This window comes from Clarias gariepinus, chromosome 9, assembly GCF_024256425.1.
Source record: "Clarias gariepinus isolate MV-2021 ecotype Netherlands chromosome 9, CGAR_prim_01v2, whole genome shotgun sequence".
NCBI lineage: Eukaryota > Metazoa > Chordata > Actinopteri > Siluriformes > Clariidae > Clarias > Clarias gariepinus.
The window spans coordinates 32,660,346-32,677,667 of record NC_071108.1 but is presented as its reverse complement, the minus strand read 5'-3'; the positions used below and the strand labels follow the sequence as shown (position 1 = coordinate 32,677,667).

Sequence of the window (17,322 nt, the reverse complement as noted above, 5' to 3'; positions counted from 1 at the left end):
TTTTTTTTTTTTTTTTGTCAGGGGTGCGCAGACTTTTGCATACAACCATAAGTGCTACTCTCACAGGTTTTATTTCTATCAGGATCGGTAACGTCCGTTTTTCTCTCTTCTTTTTGACTGCTGAAAGAGGAATACGCCAAACAATACAGTGTGGAACGTCCTAAATCCACGAGTGTACAAGCAGATGAACGTTGCTACTCCTAGTACTAATACTGAACCACTGCTGATTTAAACTTCTATTAAACTACAACCACTAAACTCCTGCTACTATTTCCAATGCTACCATTTCTAGCAGTACACTACTACTACTACTACTGAACAATCACTACATTTTTACCAAAGCATTGCTATCTACTACTACTACTGCTAGTTTTCTTCTTTTGTTGGTGGTGGTACGGGTCAGCACGAGCACCCTGCAGCTACGCCGCCCTGTGCTCAATAAATAAACAAATGAATAAATAAAAACATAAAAAATGATGCACTGTTTTGCATATTATTCATTTTGTCCCCACCCCCCGTTTTTGTTCCCCCATCGCCTGAAGCATTGCATTTGTTTGTCTTTATAATTGAATATTTAATATAAAAGTTATTAAAAAAAAAAAAACATGATGCACTGTTTTCTGACACTGTTCTATCAGATCCAGCATGAACTTTTTCCGAGCTACTGTAGCTCGTCTATCAAATCAGATTACACTAGCCTCTTTTCCGCCCCACACACATCATTGATTGTGGTTCACTGGTTTTTCTTCCTTGGAACACGTTTCTAGATGTCGTCCATTCGTCTAGACATTCCAATTAAGCCCTTATCAGCGTCACTCAGGTCCTTACCTTAAATCCTTAACTTTAACAGACATCATCTGTTATACTGAACCTCCAGAGCCCTAACGCACAGTGTGACTACAGATCAATCCCTGCTATCTGTTATCACCCAAATGACAATGAGTTTCCTGTTGAGTCTGGTTCCCCTTAAGGTTTCTTCTTATTGCCATTTCAGGGAGTTTTCTCCTCTTTTCTGCTTTCAGCACATCAACTTCACGGACATCTCACCCAATTCCAGGTGCCACTGTAGTGAGATGATCAGTGTTATTCTCTTCACCAGTCACTCATCATAACATTGCCAGATGGGCAGGTCTGAGTATTTCTGACGCTGTTTATAGAGAGCGATGTGAAAAAGAGAAAAAATTATCCAGAGGGCAGTTTTCTGTGTTCTCTGGTGTTCTTGAACATGACCATTGTATATCATTCATCTTGTACTTATAAAACTCTTCTGTCAACCATATGATGATACTTTTCGACAGGGTTACTATCAAGCTGCCTACATTGTAAGATGAAATAATAATAATAAAAAAAAGAAAGTAAAATGTAACCATTATCGTTGAGTAAAAAGGCAAACACCCGACATAGTAATGGCAATAAGCTTTTTATTTAAACATTAAGGCAGTGTCTGTTGTATTTTTTTTTTCTTCCCCCGTTTCATTTTTGTACACTGCTTATCCACAAAGCTTTGCTGGTGGCCATGTTGATGTACAACAGTGTGAACAGTTTTCTTTTTGAATCTCCACCTCGCAGCAAATCACATAAATATGTACACCCTTTTAGGCCTATTTACACCCCGACACTCCGCATTATAATACAGTGGGTTGGAATTATGTTGAAAAAAGAAAAACAAGAATGAGCATACAATACAATAGTACAAAAAAAAAAAAAAAAAAAAAAAAAACCCCGGATGACACCCGACTCTCGCTTTCCTCACATCCGGAAGCTTCGATTGGGGTCTGGTCTTACCTTTTCATTATTTATAGAATCGTTTTTTTCTTCTTCTTCTTTGTTTTCCAGACCCATGTATGATTTTTATAATCGTACACAGTTTTTAACATCTGGGAAAACAGAGACAGCTGTTCCAGAGAGAACGCGCTGCATGTTTACTGTAAAAGTATTTTTTTTTTGTTTAGTTTTTTTATTTTATTTTTATTTAATAATTTCATTTTTATGTCTTCTAAAACATGCAGTAATGTTAAAAGCATGAAATGCACGATCTGGAAATGTAGAGTAATATTTAACGCTATCACAATATTTTAACATTTGTAAAAAATAAAAAAAAAGAGAGAAAAACAAGAAATATACAATACAAAAATGACTAAAATTTAATCAATGCTTAATAGAAGTTGCATTTTTATGCAAAAAAAAAAAAAAGAGAAAAAATGCGTTTTTGCAGAACAAAACAAATAAAGTCGCAGTGACCAAAAACAATATGGTTGGCACACGTCTTGAGAACGTAACGTGATTTTACACAAAATCAACACTTGATATAATACACACCGAATGATCGATGATCAATTCTCAACACAAAAAAAAAAAAAAACATAAAATGAAAAACTTAAACCCCTCCCATTGAGGTAAACCTGCGGAATAGAATCATAAAAGTCTTTATTTTTTTATATCAACATTAAAGAGGGATCACGTGTGAGGAGCAAACAATAAAAGTTGACGTTTATCTAAAGCACATGCAAATCATTAGATAGTACTGTTAGCGTCGCGGATATCGGCGACGGATTCCGGAGACGCGTTAGTGTGAGGACATTAAATCCACCGCTTTCAGCAGTGTGTGTGTGTGTGTTTGTGAAAAAACAGTGACACACCAAGTTGTCTCTTAAGCCTCAAAAAAAAAAAAAAAAAAAAAAAGTTGTGCGCAGGTCACATGGTAGTTTAAACTTCGGTAAATATACGTCTCAGATAAATGGCACTTAACACCAGAAATAGTTTTTGTTTTTGTACACAACGAAGGGATACACGTTTATACACATGAGGTGTTGTGTTTGGAGTCCCAGTGAGCCGGAGGTCCTCTTTCTCGGGGGAGGGAAAAAAACTGTTAAAATATTATATCGTTCATCTGTTTTTTTTTATTGTTGTGGTGTATTTGTTTATGTATTTATAAGATAACGACAGCGCAGTGCTCAATGTCCATGGCTTTTATTAGGCGCAGTCTCTTTAACCGTGTGTGTGTTTATGTTCCTGTTTGAGGACGTTGTGGGGACCTGAAAAAAGCAGCTCTGCGTCCGTATGCTCAGCTCAGCACTTCTTGTTTCTCATCTAGATTGTCGCTGCAGCATCGGACATTTAATTTCTTTATTTGTTTTTTTATTCTTTGTTTTCTTTTTTACAAAAGATGTACAGGTGACGAACATAAAAACAATAATCATTCAACTTAAAAAAAACAAAAACAATACTGTATAAAGAAACTGGAACAAAAAAAAGAAAAGGCTTAAACAAATATGTTTTAGTATCCATGACGGGATGCCGACAAAAACCGCCTGCTGGCCAAGTGCTTAAAAAAAGAAAACGCAATCAAATTAGTGACACACACACAAAAGAAAAACTGTTTTTAAATGTTGCAGCTTTCATGAAAGAAAAATGGTTTGACTAGAGACGACTCGCAAACTGTTATATATGTATAAAAAGGAAAAACAGAAATTCCAATGTTATCAATGATGTTTAAAAAAAATGCTGTGTGTACCTTGTAAACTAACGCTCATGGAAAAGAGTAAAACACTCACACACACACGGTCCTCTGTACCTTAAAATGTGCCTTGGAAAGTCAAGTGGTGAATCAGTGAGTCTGTAAAAGCAAACGTGTGACACGTGTGACACCACCGGCAGCCATCCTGGGCCGAGATACGCTCGGGTGAACACAGCTAGCAAACAAACCAAGCGAATATCGAGATATACCAGATTAGCCTCGCTCACAAACTACACATTGGCTTTGTGGAGTGGTTTAACACACGGATAAAAACCTAAAATAATAAACAACAACCCGGACACGTTTTTGTCGTAGCAGCTACCAGTCAGGACGTAGCACGAGGATCAGACTCGAGTAAGGGGCGTGGCCTGAAGTTTATCGGCGGGGAAGGGTGTTATAACGATACGAACGAATACATGCTAGCATCCTGGTTAAGCTAGCTTTTTGCTGTTTCGCTACGTTAACCCTTAAGACGTTACACGAGCTGAGCTGAGCGACTTGTTCATTCCATTTTGGGATTTAAAACAGCGATGCAGAGCTGTAAGTCTTGTCTAAGTGTGTGTGTGTGTGTGTGTGTGTGTGTGTGTGTGTGTGTTGTCAGCAAGAGGTGAGAGTGTACAGATCCTGAGCAGTACTATGGAGAGAGAGAGAGAGGTGTCTCAGGGAGAGTCTGATCTGATAAGACCAGTGTAAAAAAAAAAAAGAAAATCGTGTGTGTGTGTGTGTGTGTGTGTGAGATACGGAGTGGCGAATGCTAAAGCTGCTGTGCAAGTGTGTACACACTCACGGGTACGAGTGTGGTCTACTGAAGAGAAGTGCATTAGTAACATGACGGGATGCACGTTAGATTGTGGGTGAGTGTGTGTGTGTGTGTGTGTGTGTGTGTGTGTGTGTGAGAGAGAGAGTGTATATATGTGCTCTCTAGTGTGTCTCACCATATGGGTGCATGTGTGTGTGTGTGTGTGTGTGTGTGTGTATCTATTCCTGTTTAAAGCTTAAACAAGCACAAGGAGAGTGTGTGTGTGTGTTAGAGAGAAAGTGTGTGTGTTCACTCGCTGTCCGACAGCGTCTCGTATTGAGAGCAGAGCAGCGGTTTGGGTTCCTCCTCCCAGGTGCGGCTCTGAGGCTGCGGAGGTCCTGCAGCGGGCTGGGTGGGCGACGGGGAGGGCCCGGACATCACCGAGCCGGGCAAACGCATCATCGTGAAGGGGTTGCAGGGGTACTGGGTGGAGCCTGTGCACACACACACACACACACACACACACACACACACACACACACACAAATTAATGAATGAGGTTCAAAACCAAAACATTATCATAATGATTATGATTAATGAAAGTATTATATAGGGAAATAATCAGGGACCAAGAGGTGTGATGAAGAATGAATAAAGTAATAATGTAAATGCAGATCATCTGTTCCAGGTAGTTAGAAATATTTCCAATATTAAAAATAAATAAATAAATAAAACCATGGGTTGATCCCTAAACAGCTTTTGCTGACGGGGTAAAAAACAACAAAAAAAAAAAAAAACGTAAAATCCATCAAACTTGCTTGGCTTGGCTTTCCACTGACACAAACAAGTTTTGAACGAAATTTTTTTATAATTCATGATGTGGAACATTTTTATTTATTTATTTATTTTTAAACAAACTCATCTGTGCGTCAAAAAGATTTACAAGTTCACCTCCGACACTGGAGACACCTTCTTCCATATACCGAAAATTTGTCCCTTTTTTAATTTTTTTTTTATTTGTTCAGGTGAAGCATGCACCGCTGACCCTGACTTAACAGTTACCATAGAAACAACACATTTTAAAATCCTTTTTTAAAATCGTTTCTGAGCCTCGCTGCGCTTCAATTATAATGCACAGTATAAAATCTAAGTTTGCAGTCAGAGTGTAGTAACCTGTAGACGACGGTCTGTCCTCCCACACGCGGCTGGTGAGAGGCGTGCGGCGGTTGCAGTCTCCCTCAGAGTGGACGGAGGACACAGACGACGGTCTCTCTCCTCCCGACAGTCCAGGCCCGGGAGACTTTGTCTTGCGCCCGTTGGAGCGCGCGCTGCTCTTTGATTTACCTACAACACACAAACACACACATGCGACTTAAAACCCTTTCCATAAAGCACACAGTGACACGGTACTAAAAATCAGACTGCATCATCAATTTTTTTTAAATCAGAGTAAAGTGTGTCTGTGGTCTAGACATGTACCAGGCAGTGAGTAAGGCTCTTCAGTGCGCGGATCGGCAGTGGCGGCGGCAGCAGCAGCAGAAGGTCCGGAGTTAGAGGGCGAGCGCTCGCCTGCCTGCTCCTCAAAATTTCCCATCAGAGCTTTGCGGATGATCGCCTCCAGGCCGATGGTGTTCCCACTAGAGTCTGAAGGAGGTTGGCTACGAATGCTCGGCGTCCCTAAGACACACACACACACACACACAGATACACAAAGGTATAAGATGGAACTATTTCTGATCATGTGTATAAATTAATACACTAATATTAGACTTATCAAAGGTTCCACAAGATGTTAAGTCCAGGAGAACAGGAGGACATTATTGTATCACAAAACCCAAACCTGTCGCTACGTAACCAAGAGCGCAAGTCTGCGCTTGTTGACACCAGAGAATATTTCCGTAAACGATAGAGATAAACCTCTCCTTTATCATAACTAGGCTTATTATAATATCCTTATATAACACCTGCCGTTACATGTAGAAAAGATAACAGGTTAGAACAAACGCATTACTATAAACACCATCTGAACAATCAGATTTGAGAACTGTAGTCTAAAACACAAATAAGGAGATTTGAACTAATTAGTTAAGAACTCTTTAACAACATTATTAAATCTGAAAGGACAAAGCTGAGCCGTTAACTTTGTGGAAGAAATGTATTTATGCAGGGTTCTGTTAACGTGCCGTCCTGCGCATCGGGCAACGGATATACACCTGCTGTTTCTGTCGGGTTGCCAGTTCGACCACCGGTTGTATCTGAGCACTTGTGGGTTGAAGAACCTTGCTCAAAGAGTCCATCAGTGGCGACCCAGCGACGTCGGGGCTCGAACCAGGGACTTCCTGATCCACAGCCCAACACCTTAACCAGAGAGCCACCCCTTTAGACTTTAGAGCGATAAAAAAGGTCATGTGACTCATCTGATGAGTCCAGACTGATCCTATTCCAGAGTGGTGGGCGTGTAAGGGTAGGAAGGGAAGGTCATAAAGTGATGCTCCCAAGCCTCTGGAGCCAGTGTTATGATCTGGGGTTGATCAGTCGCTCAGGTCGAGACTCAGCAACGTTATGGGCCAATAAAATAAAGACAGCTGACGACCTGAATGTACTGAATGACTTTTGGCGACTGAATGAAGTCTTCAAGTGTGTCACTTTAACCGGCAGTATAGATCACAGTACACATTAGACCTTTTGATATCAACACATACAGTAAGATTTATCGATTCGACTTGATCATGTTATACCTCCACTAGCCGAAGCAGGCATGTTGAAGATCTCGGTCCCGGGCTGTCCTGAGTCTGGAGAGGAAAATAAAATAGATGAAAATTTATTTATAGCTCATATAGGGGAAAAAAAACAAACAAAGAAAAACAAAAAAAAACGCACACTGTACCCTACACACTTACTAAAATCGTTCTCGTTGCCCACGACCATCTTCTTAATCATCTCCTTCTTGCTCTTGACGATGGCGGAGTTGTTCTCGGTGAGCTTGCTGAAGAACGCGGGTGGCTGGGAGGTGCTGGAGGGAGAGCGAGATCCCATACTGAGGGAGACATCAGGAACGGAGAAGGTACAGGGGTTAGGTGGTGTATGACAGGACAGTACAGTGTACAGTGTGTCTGACGTATGAAACGTCCATACCCTTGCTCGGCTTGCTCGCTGGGACATGTGGCTGCCTGGGACTCTGGCTCGGACCCGCCCCCTGGTGGAGAGACTGGCTCGATGCACTCAGCCGACAGAGTCACTGGGGACACTTTACTCTGAGGAGGTGACCTGAGGGGGCGGGGGGGGGGTGTGTATAAATAATATAAATAAATATAAATAGTGGAGCTGAACTGTACTATACTGTATAAGGTGTACGCTTCCCTACCTGTCTCTTAGCCTGTCGCTGTTGGAGCCCTCCGGGGTGAAGCGGCTGATGATGCTTGGATCCGAGGGCGTCTGGGGGGCACTCGGGGGTCGGGTGAGGTCCAGCACGGGTGAACTGTGGTAGCCGAACACAGCCTGGCCTCCGGCCGGCCCTTGCTGTGATTGACGCAAGTAATCCTTCTTAATCACCTCCTGCAAAACAGGGAGCCAGATTTGTCATGTGGGAATTTGCCATGAAACGTCCCGCTCCGTCCCCAGAAGCACGAAAGTGTGTAAGATAAAAGGCTCACGCTGATGTGCTGGGCGAGAGTCACCACTCTCTGGGAGCCTTTAACAGCAGGGGATGGTGGCTGCTGGCTTGGAGAGAGTCGATCATCTGGAATGAAAAAATAACCCTGTTGCTCCAGAGGCTTCTGCTGAGCTGTAGTGGGGAGGGGAAAAAAATAAATAAATAAAAATGCTTGACATCAGTTAGTTACTCACTGACCTTAATTACATTCAAATTGTAATTTCTTGTACAAAAACAAATGTATTTCTGCTTTTAGAGAACAATACATCCAAACACTCGTCCCCTACACATGACTCCCCTCTCTATGAACTCTCAGGAATCTTTTCATGCCCGACCCCGAGCCACTGTTTTCTCTCCCATTTGATTTTTACATCCTCCCACACACACACACACACAGCTATCCAAACACGAGCATCGCCTCATGAGACGAGAACTGAGAAACGTAACAAAAGAAAAAAAAAAAGAACCGTGACGAGATCACAGTGCAGTAACCCCGGTCTTACCGAGCGCACGGAGGTCGTGGTCCTTGTTCTGAGTCTTATCCCTGTTCATCATCCCGGCCTCCGTAACCATTATGGGGAGACCGCGGCTAGTCGTGAGCCCCATATGACCGCCGGGGGCCTGGGCGAACGCAGAGGGGTACACGATGCCCCCGCTCGGGCTGGACATCTTGGATTCGGACTTGGGCTCGTGTTGTTTGGGGGGAACGCTGCGACTCTGCGATTTACACGACTCCCGGCTCAGATCTTTAACCCCGCTCGAGTCTGGATACGCCTCGCTGGCTCTCTGGAGATGCCCAGGGTAGTTTGAGTAACGTGAAGAACTCTGTGGCACAGACCTGGACAGGAAGGTGAAACAGGAATACTCATTAAGTGATCTAAGTTGTTGTACCGCTCATGTGTTACAGTCTAATGAGATTAAATTCTGTGTGCGTGTGTGTGTGTGTGTCTGACCTGAGGACAGACGGGCTGCTGTGTTCTGAACTCTGCAGGGTTTTCGAGCTGGTGTTGTGCAGGACAGTGGGTCTGTGCTGGAGGCTCTCCTGGGGCCGAGGGCTCATCGTCGGGGACCTCACCTGGTGGCTGTAAGGCAGGGACGAAGGACGCGAGCTAGAGCTGCTGCCCCCGGTCTGCTCCGCTGCTCCTGTGAAGAGAGAGAGAGACATATTTATACAGTCTGTTCCTCTATGAATATAAACGTTTGTGCGTTTTAACAATCACGTGCAAGTTACCGGGTCTCCAGATGGGGGCGTGCTCCACGTTGCCATGGCCGAGAGACTTCTCCCTCTCTCTGTCCCGATCCCGCTCTCTCTCCCTCTCTCGCTCCCTATCACGCTCCCTCTCTCTCTCTCGATCCCGCTCTCGCTCTCTTTCTCTCTCGCGCTCCCTCTCTCGGTCCCGCTCTCGTTCCCTCTCCCGGTCCCTTTCGCGCTCTCGTTCGCGTTCGCGCTCCCTCTCGCGCTCTCTCTCGGACGACGACGGCGTGCCCTGGAGTTTGCTTATGTGAGAGTTTCCGACTAGACGAGAGAAGAAAAACGAAGAAAGAGACGTTACAAATACAGGAACCTGCAATGTCGTGTGTGTTATACTGAAAGCTGAGTGTTTTTCCGCTTGTGCGTGTATATGTGTGTTACCTGGTGAGATCGGTGAGGTGGTGTATGCATGGCTGGCGAAAGTGGCTGGGGTTCCAGAGAGGTAGTTGATGCGGTCCATTGGTGACGCGGATGCTCCTGTAAATCAAGTATGATGTCATAAAATCATAAACGACAATTCATCCCCCCCCCCCCCCCCCATCCTCACTAAGTGTGTGTGTGTACCTCGTGTTGAGGGCGAGTACTGTAATGTGAGGGGTGGATCTCGGGGACCTCTCAGTAGGTCTGATCTCTGCGTCATGGCTGCTGCAGGCCACTGGTGCATCTGCTGTGAGGTGATGTAGTCGGTGAAGAGTGTGTGTCTGTTCTCCAGGGATGCCGTGTCTGGAAAGCTCCGGATTAGATACGGGGGATAGGGGTGGGGGTAACCCGGGGCTGGAGCCAGGTGTCGGGGCAGGTAATAAGCAGCTGAGGATGGCAGACAAACACACATACAGATTTAGGAATACACCTTGCTCGGGTAACAATATTTGTTTGAAGGTGATAACACTTATTTAAAGCTTATTTATATTGATCTACTTGGGTCTAGAGGGATGCCCCTGGCAGGGTCGAACGGGAGAGGGATCTGCCCTCGGTACATATCGGCTCCCAGGCCCTGAAGGAGCCTCTCGTAGGAGGCCAGAGAGGCGGCGTGATCCCCCACGACAGGCAGCGGAGACTTGGTGGTGCTCATTTCCCGCGGAGTGGGAGTGGACTTGCGCTCCTGCTGCGGCGCCTTCGCAGAGCCTGAGAACAACAACAACACGTGTACGTCAAATACAATCTTTTTTTTACATTTTTATTTTGCATTAAAAAGGCTGTGTACCATCGTGTGGCCGCTGCGGCGTGTCCCTGCTGGTCAGCGGGGATCCTCTGTGTGAAGCCGGGGCATATCCCGCCCTCTTGTGCTCGTCGTATCCCACCGGGCTGTGGTGGCTTTTACCCGCCTGCTCTGGCCCCAGCACCAGGGAGCTCGAGTTGCTGACTACGGCGCTGGGACGAGATTTGGGACCCGGTTCGTCGTAGTGCCCTCTCTCCAAATGACCCGGGAGGCCCGGGTATGGCCGGGGGGAGCTGGATATGATCGAGCGCACGTCGTGGCGTTTGGACGAACCCGCCGACTCCATTTTCAGCGGCGTGCCCTGCGAATAAATCATCAATTATCTATGAAGTCCGTGGTTACGCTTCCGGGGTACAGATCCTCACAACCGGATGCAGGTCCGGGTTACCTGTGTGATGGAGCCCTCTTTGGGGGCTTTGCTCATGAGCACGCCCTCCGGCGGGATGAGGTGGATGGAGGGTCCGGCCTCTTTAACCGTCGACACTAACCGTGGACTCTTGATGGAGTCGGGGCCGCGCGGGGACGGGGAGCTCTCGCGCTTCAGCTGCTTTGGCTCTCGGCGCGAATACTCCTCCTGAGAATCTATGTGACGTGGAATACCTGAGAGAGAGAAAGAAGAAAGAACAACAAATAAAGTTAGGAGGCACCTGACCATCTGTCCTAGACATAGAGGAAACAAGACACTGATAAAAATCACAGTACAGTGCAAAAACTTTGTTGTATTTTTTTTATTTTATGACTTTATTATTGAGTCAGGACAAAAAGCGATCCTGATTTTCAGTATTTCTACACAAAATTAAAAGTTTTTAAATTTTTTGTAGAAAACAGTAAACAGTAAATTTACTGGACCATATCATTTATTTGCATGTGCCTAAGACTTTTGCACAGCACTGTACTGTACATAACCCTTTTAAAATAAATAAATAAACCACATTGTTAAAGTAAACAAATTGCTGAAGAACAACGCTCCAGCATTTTCAGGCTCTTATAATTTACATTTTATAACCGAATAAGCAGACAGACGCTTTCTCTCTCTCTTTTTTTCTTCTTTCTCAGACATTAAACAAACACAGACACCACATGTTTCGTAAACAAGCGCGATCTTTCACATGCAGCGCGATCTTTCACATGCAGCGCGATCTTTCACATGCAGCGCGATCTTTCACATGCAGCGCGATCTTTCACATGCAGCGCGATCTTTCACATGCAGCGCGATCTTTCACGTGCGGCGCTCACCCTGTGAGATGGAGCCGCGGATATGATGAGGACGAGGACTCTCTCGCTCCTGAGGCATCGCTCTCCCCATCAGACCTATGGCCGAGGGAGGGTGAATAAACAGATTATCTGTTAATAAACATGAACAAAAAAAAAAAAAAAAAAAAAAGAAATGGCTGGTGTTGTGTCGTCGTGTTTACTGACCTTCGGCGGCGGACAGAGAGTCGCGTAACGGCAGCACTCGGGAGATGGCTCCGCCTTCCATGACCTCGTAGGGGCGTTTCAACCCCAACACCTCTCCCCTGACCTCCTCCTTCGGGTTCGGAGCGCCTGTAGAAATTAGAGGAGTGTGTGTCAAAAGTGTGCACCTGATGGAGAGAGTGTGTGTGTGTGTGAGAGAGAGAGAGAGAGATTAGACTTACGGTCGTACGAGAGGATGTGCCCGCTAAGGCCTTCATACAGAACGTGTCCCTTGGCTTGGTTTTCGTCTCTGGATCTGTCCCTGCTGGGGCTGTCCTCCGCAATGAGACGAGTGATGGTACCCTTATACAGGACGTCTGCCGGGGTGCCCTGTCGCGCACGCACACACACACACACATATATATATATAAAAACAGTGCTGTTTGTTCTAGTCCCGTGCTCTCAGCATAGTAGCAAGTAGACTAGAAAACAACATGACCTTTACTGAGTGTGTGTGTGAGAGTGTGTGTGTGTGTGTGTGTGTGTGTGTGTGTGTGTGTGTGTTACTTTCATAATCACAAGCATGCTGTGAAAACAGGCCTTCGGAAAAAAGAAAAAAAATTTTGCATGACTATCCTTCACTGTGTCATTTCAGGGTCAATTCCCAGCAGGCCAGAAGGGGGCGAGCTCTATACACTTTAAGCGTTAAGGAAATCTTTACATCGTGATGCCGCGTTGTGTTTTATTATAGCGATGATTAGGGATTATTACGAGCTGTCACGGGCGAACTTTAATCCTGCTCCACGTGTCAAAAGTGCCCTCGAAATAAACATCGCTGGAAACGTCATATACACGTCTGACTCATTACAGAGCCGCATTACCCTATAATCGTGTGTTAATGCGTTCATGGCTGTGTGTGTGTGTGTGTGTGTGTGTGTGTGTGTGTGTGTGTGTGTGTGTGTGTGTATGATCAGCAGAAGGGTAAATAAAAGAAGAGAACACCAGGGGGACAGCGTGTACCTGCTGCTATAGCAACAGAGCACAGACAGAGCACTGGTTATATCACACTGTGCCGACGTGCACCCACGCGCACCCACACACACACACACATGTGCGTGTGCACACACTTACGCACAGATAGACAAGATCAGACTATGCTAGTTGCAGAAATGTGAAGTGAAAGACAGACAGACAGACACAGACAGACAGAGAGTCTCCATCTCTCTGCTCGTCCCTCTTTTTTTTTTTTTTTTATTAAATCGGCAGTTTAATATGATTTTTTTTGGCATTTTGCACCCAGTAAAGCCTTGTGATTATTAAACCAGGTCAGACCCCACATCTCTAATATCTGAACATATTATAAAGTTCAGAGGTAGGAATAAAAAAGGAATAAAAACGTATTAAAAAAGTTTTTATTTATATATATATTTTTAGTAATAATAATAATAATAATACAGCACATTTTTCGGAATACGAATTTAATTTAAGGTGAGGAATTTAATTTGTATTTAGTTTAATACGAATTTAATTTAGGACCAAATATCGTATTTTGAAACGCATTTTCCAATAAGAAATAATGTAAACGCAGATAATCTGTTCCAGTCACCCAAAAATATCACCAATATTACCAATTTCCAACACTATGATCATATTTTTGCATATAAAAACAATCAAAACATGTAAATAATGTAAAATATGAACTAAATAGACATTATTAACATATGACATATGATTTCTCTTGGCATCAAAAAGCGAATTAAGAGTGACGGCATTTTCTTCTTGCTACTGTCCGTGTTAACATTTTTGTGACCCGTGGTGCTATGTCTTCACTGAATCTTGCACAAAATTAAAACAAACAAACAAACAAAAAAAAAAACGTAAGCTCATTTCCACTAACGGAAAAGGTTTAGAACTGCTCCTGGACGTATGTACGGCTTAGCTGGTATTTGATTTGGAGCCACATCACCATCACCAATCTGGGAATATCAACAAGCAGTACCAAAGTTTATTTCTAAACACGTGGGGGAACGTCTGCCAAAAGAGGCAAAAATGTGAGGATTTAAAGGTATCCACAAAAGCAGCAGCATCTCTTAAAAATACAGAAATTGTGATATTTAAAAATAATCGCCCGCCCTCGCTGCTTACTAACGAGTAGATATGATCGATTTGCCAAAATGCACACTGACTGATGTTTGTTTAATTGAAAAACATTTGGTTTATTCTTTACTGCTGCAGCCTGGTTCCATGTGCTGCATGTAATAATGAGCGTGTATAGCGGGGCAGTCAGGTCTGAAATGAGCATTAAGTCCCTTGACGTTTATGGAAATGGAATTTGTTTTGCTCTTTAGTCGAGCGTAAGCTTTCTATTGCTTTCAGTTTCTTTATAATCTACATAATATAATAACAGAATGGAACATGCTGCCTTCAGGTAAATAAAAGTTTGAAATCTACGATACTTTCTCAGATCTTAATTCTATTTGTGCACGGTTGTTTGGAATAATTACTTTCTACTTTTATAAATAGTAAATCAATAAAAAGATAAAAAAAATAAAAAAAAGAACACTTTAAATGTAATATCCAGTTTTCGGGGGGGGAAAAAAAAACCTGTTCGAAGCAGCCCTACCTAAAACACGTCCGAGTTTCTGCTCAGAGCTCAGAGAGGAGATGTTTGGGATGATGGCTGTGAACTTACAGAAATGTAATCTTGTCAAATCTGATGGTATTATGGACAGACAAGACTGAAGTGTGTATGTTTCTACTTCCTGTAGTGCACAGTGTGTACAGAGAGAAAGAGAGACCCTGTTCTGAACAGAGGTTTACAGGTTTTGTTGTGTTCCTTCTTTTCCCATTTTAAAACTGTGAGTCCTCGCTCTGTATTTACTTAAATACACAATACATTTTATACACCGATTTTGTATAAAAAAAAAAAAAAATCACCGGGAGAACTGAATCAGCGTGTGCTTATGAGGCTTTTAGCTCAGATACACAAACAATCAGAGCGTCACACACTCATGGCACTGTCGCTGCTAAACGACAGGGATTTAACGAGACACTTTTGGAAATCAAAAAATTTACGCGATGAAGTTTCTAAACCTTTCAATAATGGTCCTTTCCATGCTGATCAGTGGCCCTCTCTTATTCCCCTGAGAGATCATCAGATTTTAGATTTTTAGAATTTAGACTTTAATCATCAGAATTGGAAATTAAGTCCTGACTGTTTACATGAACGCTGATCTGACACAAAGTGGTTCTGTTTGAATGTGAAGTGTTTAAATCTGTCAGAAACATAAACTATACATAATTATCTTTTTTGTTAAATCCCGCCTTCTGCGTTGTGATTGGTTACAAGGATTGGGTCTCGTCTGTGATTGGTTAGTTGCTTAACTGTGTGCGAATCAGATCTCTGAACTCAGCCGGCGACCCAGTGGATGGGAGTCTGAAGTGAAGACGGATCAGGAATGGAAGGTAAAAGTTTCCCCCCACGTGGGGCAAACGTGCAGGATCAGATGACGTGATTACACGGCTAATGATTATTACCGTCAGGACCGATCGAGTCAGACGGGTCAGAATGAGGTGACGTGTTTTACACACTGCTGGTCTTACACAAGGAAATAATAGACACCACACACACCTGTGTGATGGAACCACCCCGGTATGTAACAGAGGGCTCTTGGTGGATGCGTGTGCCAGGAAGGCCCTTTGTGATGCTTCCTCCCTGAACAGCTGGCATAGGCCCTGTAAAAAACACACACACACAGTAAAAATTTAACTACCATAAACTCTAACAGAAGACTCTCTCTCTCTTTATAACATCCAAACCAATCAGATGAACCTCTGCATCGAGTCTAATCATCCTCGTTACTACGTCCCGCGCTCTAACCCCGTGGTGCAGGAACGAACGGGAACACAGGACGACTGACCTGACGTTACCGCTCCTCTGCCCTAGTCTACTCTCTGGACTCATAATCATGGTGATGATGATGATGTGAACACTTTTCCATTACACCACTCATTTTTATACACAGGGTAGTGTCTGTTCTCACAACATCCAACTGCATGTAACTGTTTTGTCTCCTTTCTCAAACATCTGCGCACAAGTTACCCGTCCAGACATTTCAGCTAAAATGCAATAACAGTATAAGTGTACAGTGTTTCTTGGCTATTCGATCAATCTAGATGCACAAAGCGATCCCAAACAGCTCTAAATCACATGATGCGTCGCTGACGTTAACCGACACGTGACTGTCTGACAGTCGTGTGAGGCCGAAGCTTGTGCTACGACGTTTGTTTAGTCGTCGTGTATAAACTGAGTGAGTGTGAATAATCGCGTGTGGACGCTGCTGTTCTCTGAGACGCTGTTTTTTGTTGCGCACTAACCGCGGGCGGCGGCGAGGCTCTCGTGAGCGATGGCGTGTGTGGACAGATTCTCAGCCTGGGAGGAGGCGGGGCCACGAGGAGACAGCTGCTCTTGTTTAACCACTGGGAACGTGGCTGTTGGAGAGAGAGAGAGAGAGAGAGAGAGAGAGAGAGAGACAAGCCAGCGGTTAGAAGATGATAACTTAAAAAAGGAGGATCATGTACCATACAATAGCGGCTTCTAAATAAAACAATGTCGCAAATCTTTCAGTTTAAGCACACACACACATATACACACAGGACACACACCGAGTTTCCGCGGCTCTATCCAGGACAGAGCTCCCGGAGGCAACTTGGTGTGCTCTGAACCATGAGCAGGGCTGTGCATCTGCACCGGGGTACCCTGCAAACAAACACACATTTATGAGAAAAGGAAACCTTACATGCAAGGAATAACACACTCCAGGCTGTGCGGTTATGTGAAATCCATCAACAATGTCAAAGTGGAGAAGATGAAGCTGAAACTGTACCTGTGTGATGGAGCCGCCCGGTTTGGCCGAGGAGATGAGGGGAGGAGGATCAGGGATCCGTACACCAACCAGCCTGTCCTGCTGTGGGAGAGCTACACACACACATACACGCACAAACACGCACACACACGCACACACACAGAGTAATCAGACTGTGCTTTCTTTCTTTCCTTTTTTCTTTTGTTTTTTTACACGCATCATCTTTCACTCATCACTCAACATTTTTTCCTTTTCCTCTTTTCTTTTTCATGTCCTATGTCTTGCTCTGTTCTTTCTACAAAAACTTTTTTCTTCCTTACCATCCTCCTTCTTTTCCTATTTATATTCCTTTTCTATTCTGTAGGTTTTCCCCCCTGAACCTCTTTATCTTTTCTCTTATTTTATACTTTCTTTCCAATTCTAATTCTGTCTTCCTTTTTTAGGATCTGGAAACTGTCCTTAATTGTTTGTTTGTTTCCTTCTTTATACAAATCCCACTTTATTATTTCTTACTATTTTCTAGAAACGGCAGGAAAAATCTATACAGGTAGTCCCCGACTTACGAATGATTTTTTTGGGAGCACATTTTGTAAGTGGGATTTGTCCTTAAGTAAGACAAGTTGAGTCTTATACGCCTTTGACCCGAATATACAATGTAAAGCATACCGATCCACTCGACTAAA

The 17,322-nt window shown here is 43.8% G+C and overlaps 1 protein-coding gene across 4 annotated transcripts in view; it reads right to left on the bottom strand.

Moving 5' to 3' along the window:
- Positions 1–2,677: 2,677 nt before the first annotated feature.
- Positions 2,678–17,322, bottom strand: part of ncor2 (nuclear receptor corepressor 2) — an 87,929-nt gene continuing 73,284 nt past the window's right edge. For all 4 annotated transcript variants that reach the window (XM_053504658.1, XM_053504657.1, XM_053504659.1 and 1 more), the window contains 23 exons: positions 16,661–16,752; positions 16,440–16,533; positions 16,152–16,265; positions 15,406–15,509; positions 12,017–12,164; positions 11,799–11,924; positions 11,616–11,690; positions 10,768–10,979; positions 10,365–10,680; positions 10,079–10,285; positions 9,725–9,967; positions 9,542–9,637; positions 9,140–9,424; positions 8,862–9,051; positions 8,412–8,746; positions 7,910–8,040; positions 7,621–7,811; positions 7,392–7,523; positions 7,157–7,293; positions 6,995–7,048; positions 5,736–5,933; positions 5,430–5,600; positions 2,678–4,750 (listed from right to left, as the gene is read on the bottom strand). In XM_053504658.1, coding sequence (XP_053360633.1) covers positions 4,566–4,750; positions 5,430–5,600; positions 5,736–5,933; positions 6,995–7,048; positions 7,157–7,293; positions 7,392–7,523; positions 7,621–7,811; positions 7,910–8,040; positions 8,412–8,746; positions 8,862–9,051; positions 9,140–9,424; positions 9,542–9,637; positions 9,725–9,967; positions 10,079–10,285; positions 10,365–10,680; positions 10,768–10,979; positions 11,616–11,690; positions 11,799–11,924; positions 12,017–12,164; positions 15,406–15,509; positions 16,152–16,265; positions 16,440–16,533; positions 16,661–16,752 — 3,836 coding nt within the window. In that variant the 3' untranslated portion in view covers positions 2,678–4,565. The remainder of the gene's footprint in view (positions 4,751–5,429; positions 5,601–5,735; positions 5,934–6,994; positions 7,049–7,156; positions 7,294–7,391; positions 7,524–7,620; positions 7,812–7,909; positions 8,041–8,411; positions 8,747–8,861; positions 9,052–9,139; positions 9,425–9,541; positions 9,638–9,724; positions 9,968–10,078; positions 10,286–10,364; positions 10,681–10,767; positions 10,980–11,615; positions 11,691–11,798; positions 11,925–12,016; positions 12,165–15,405; positions 15,510–16,151; positions 16,266–16,439; positions 16,534–16,660; positions 16,753–17,322) is intronic.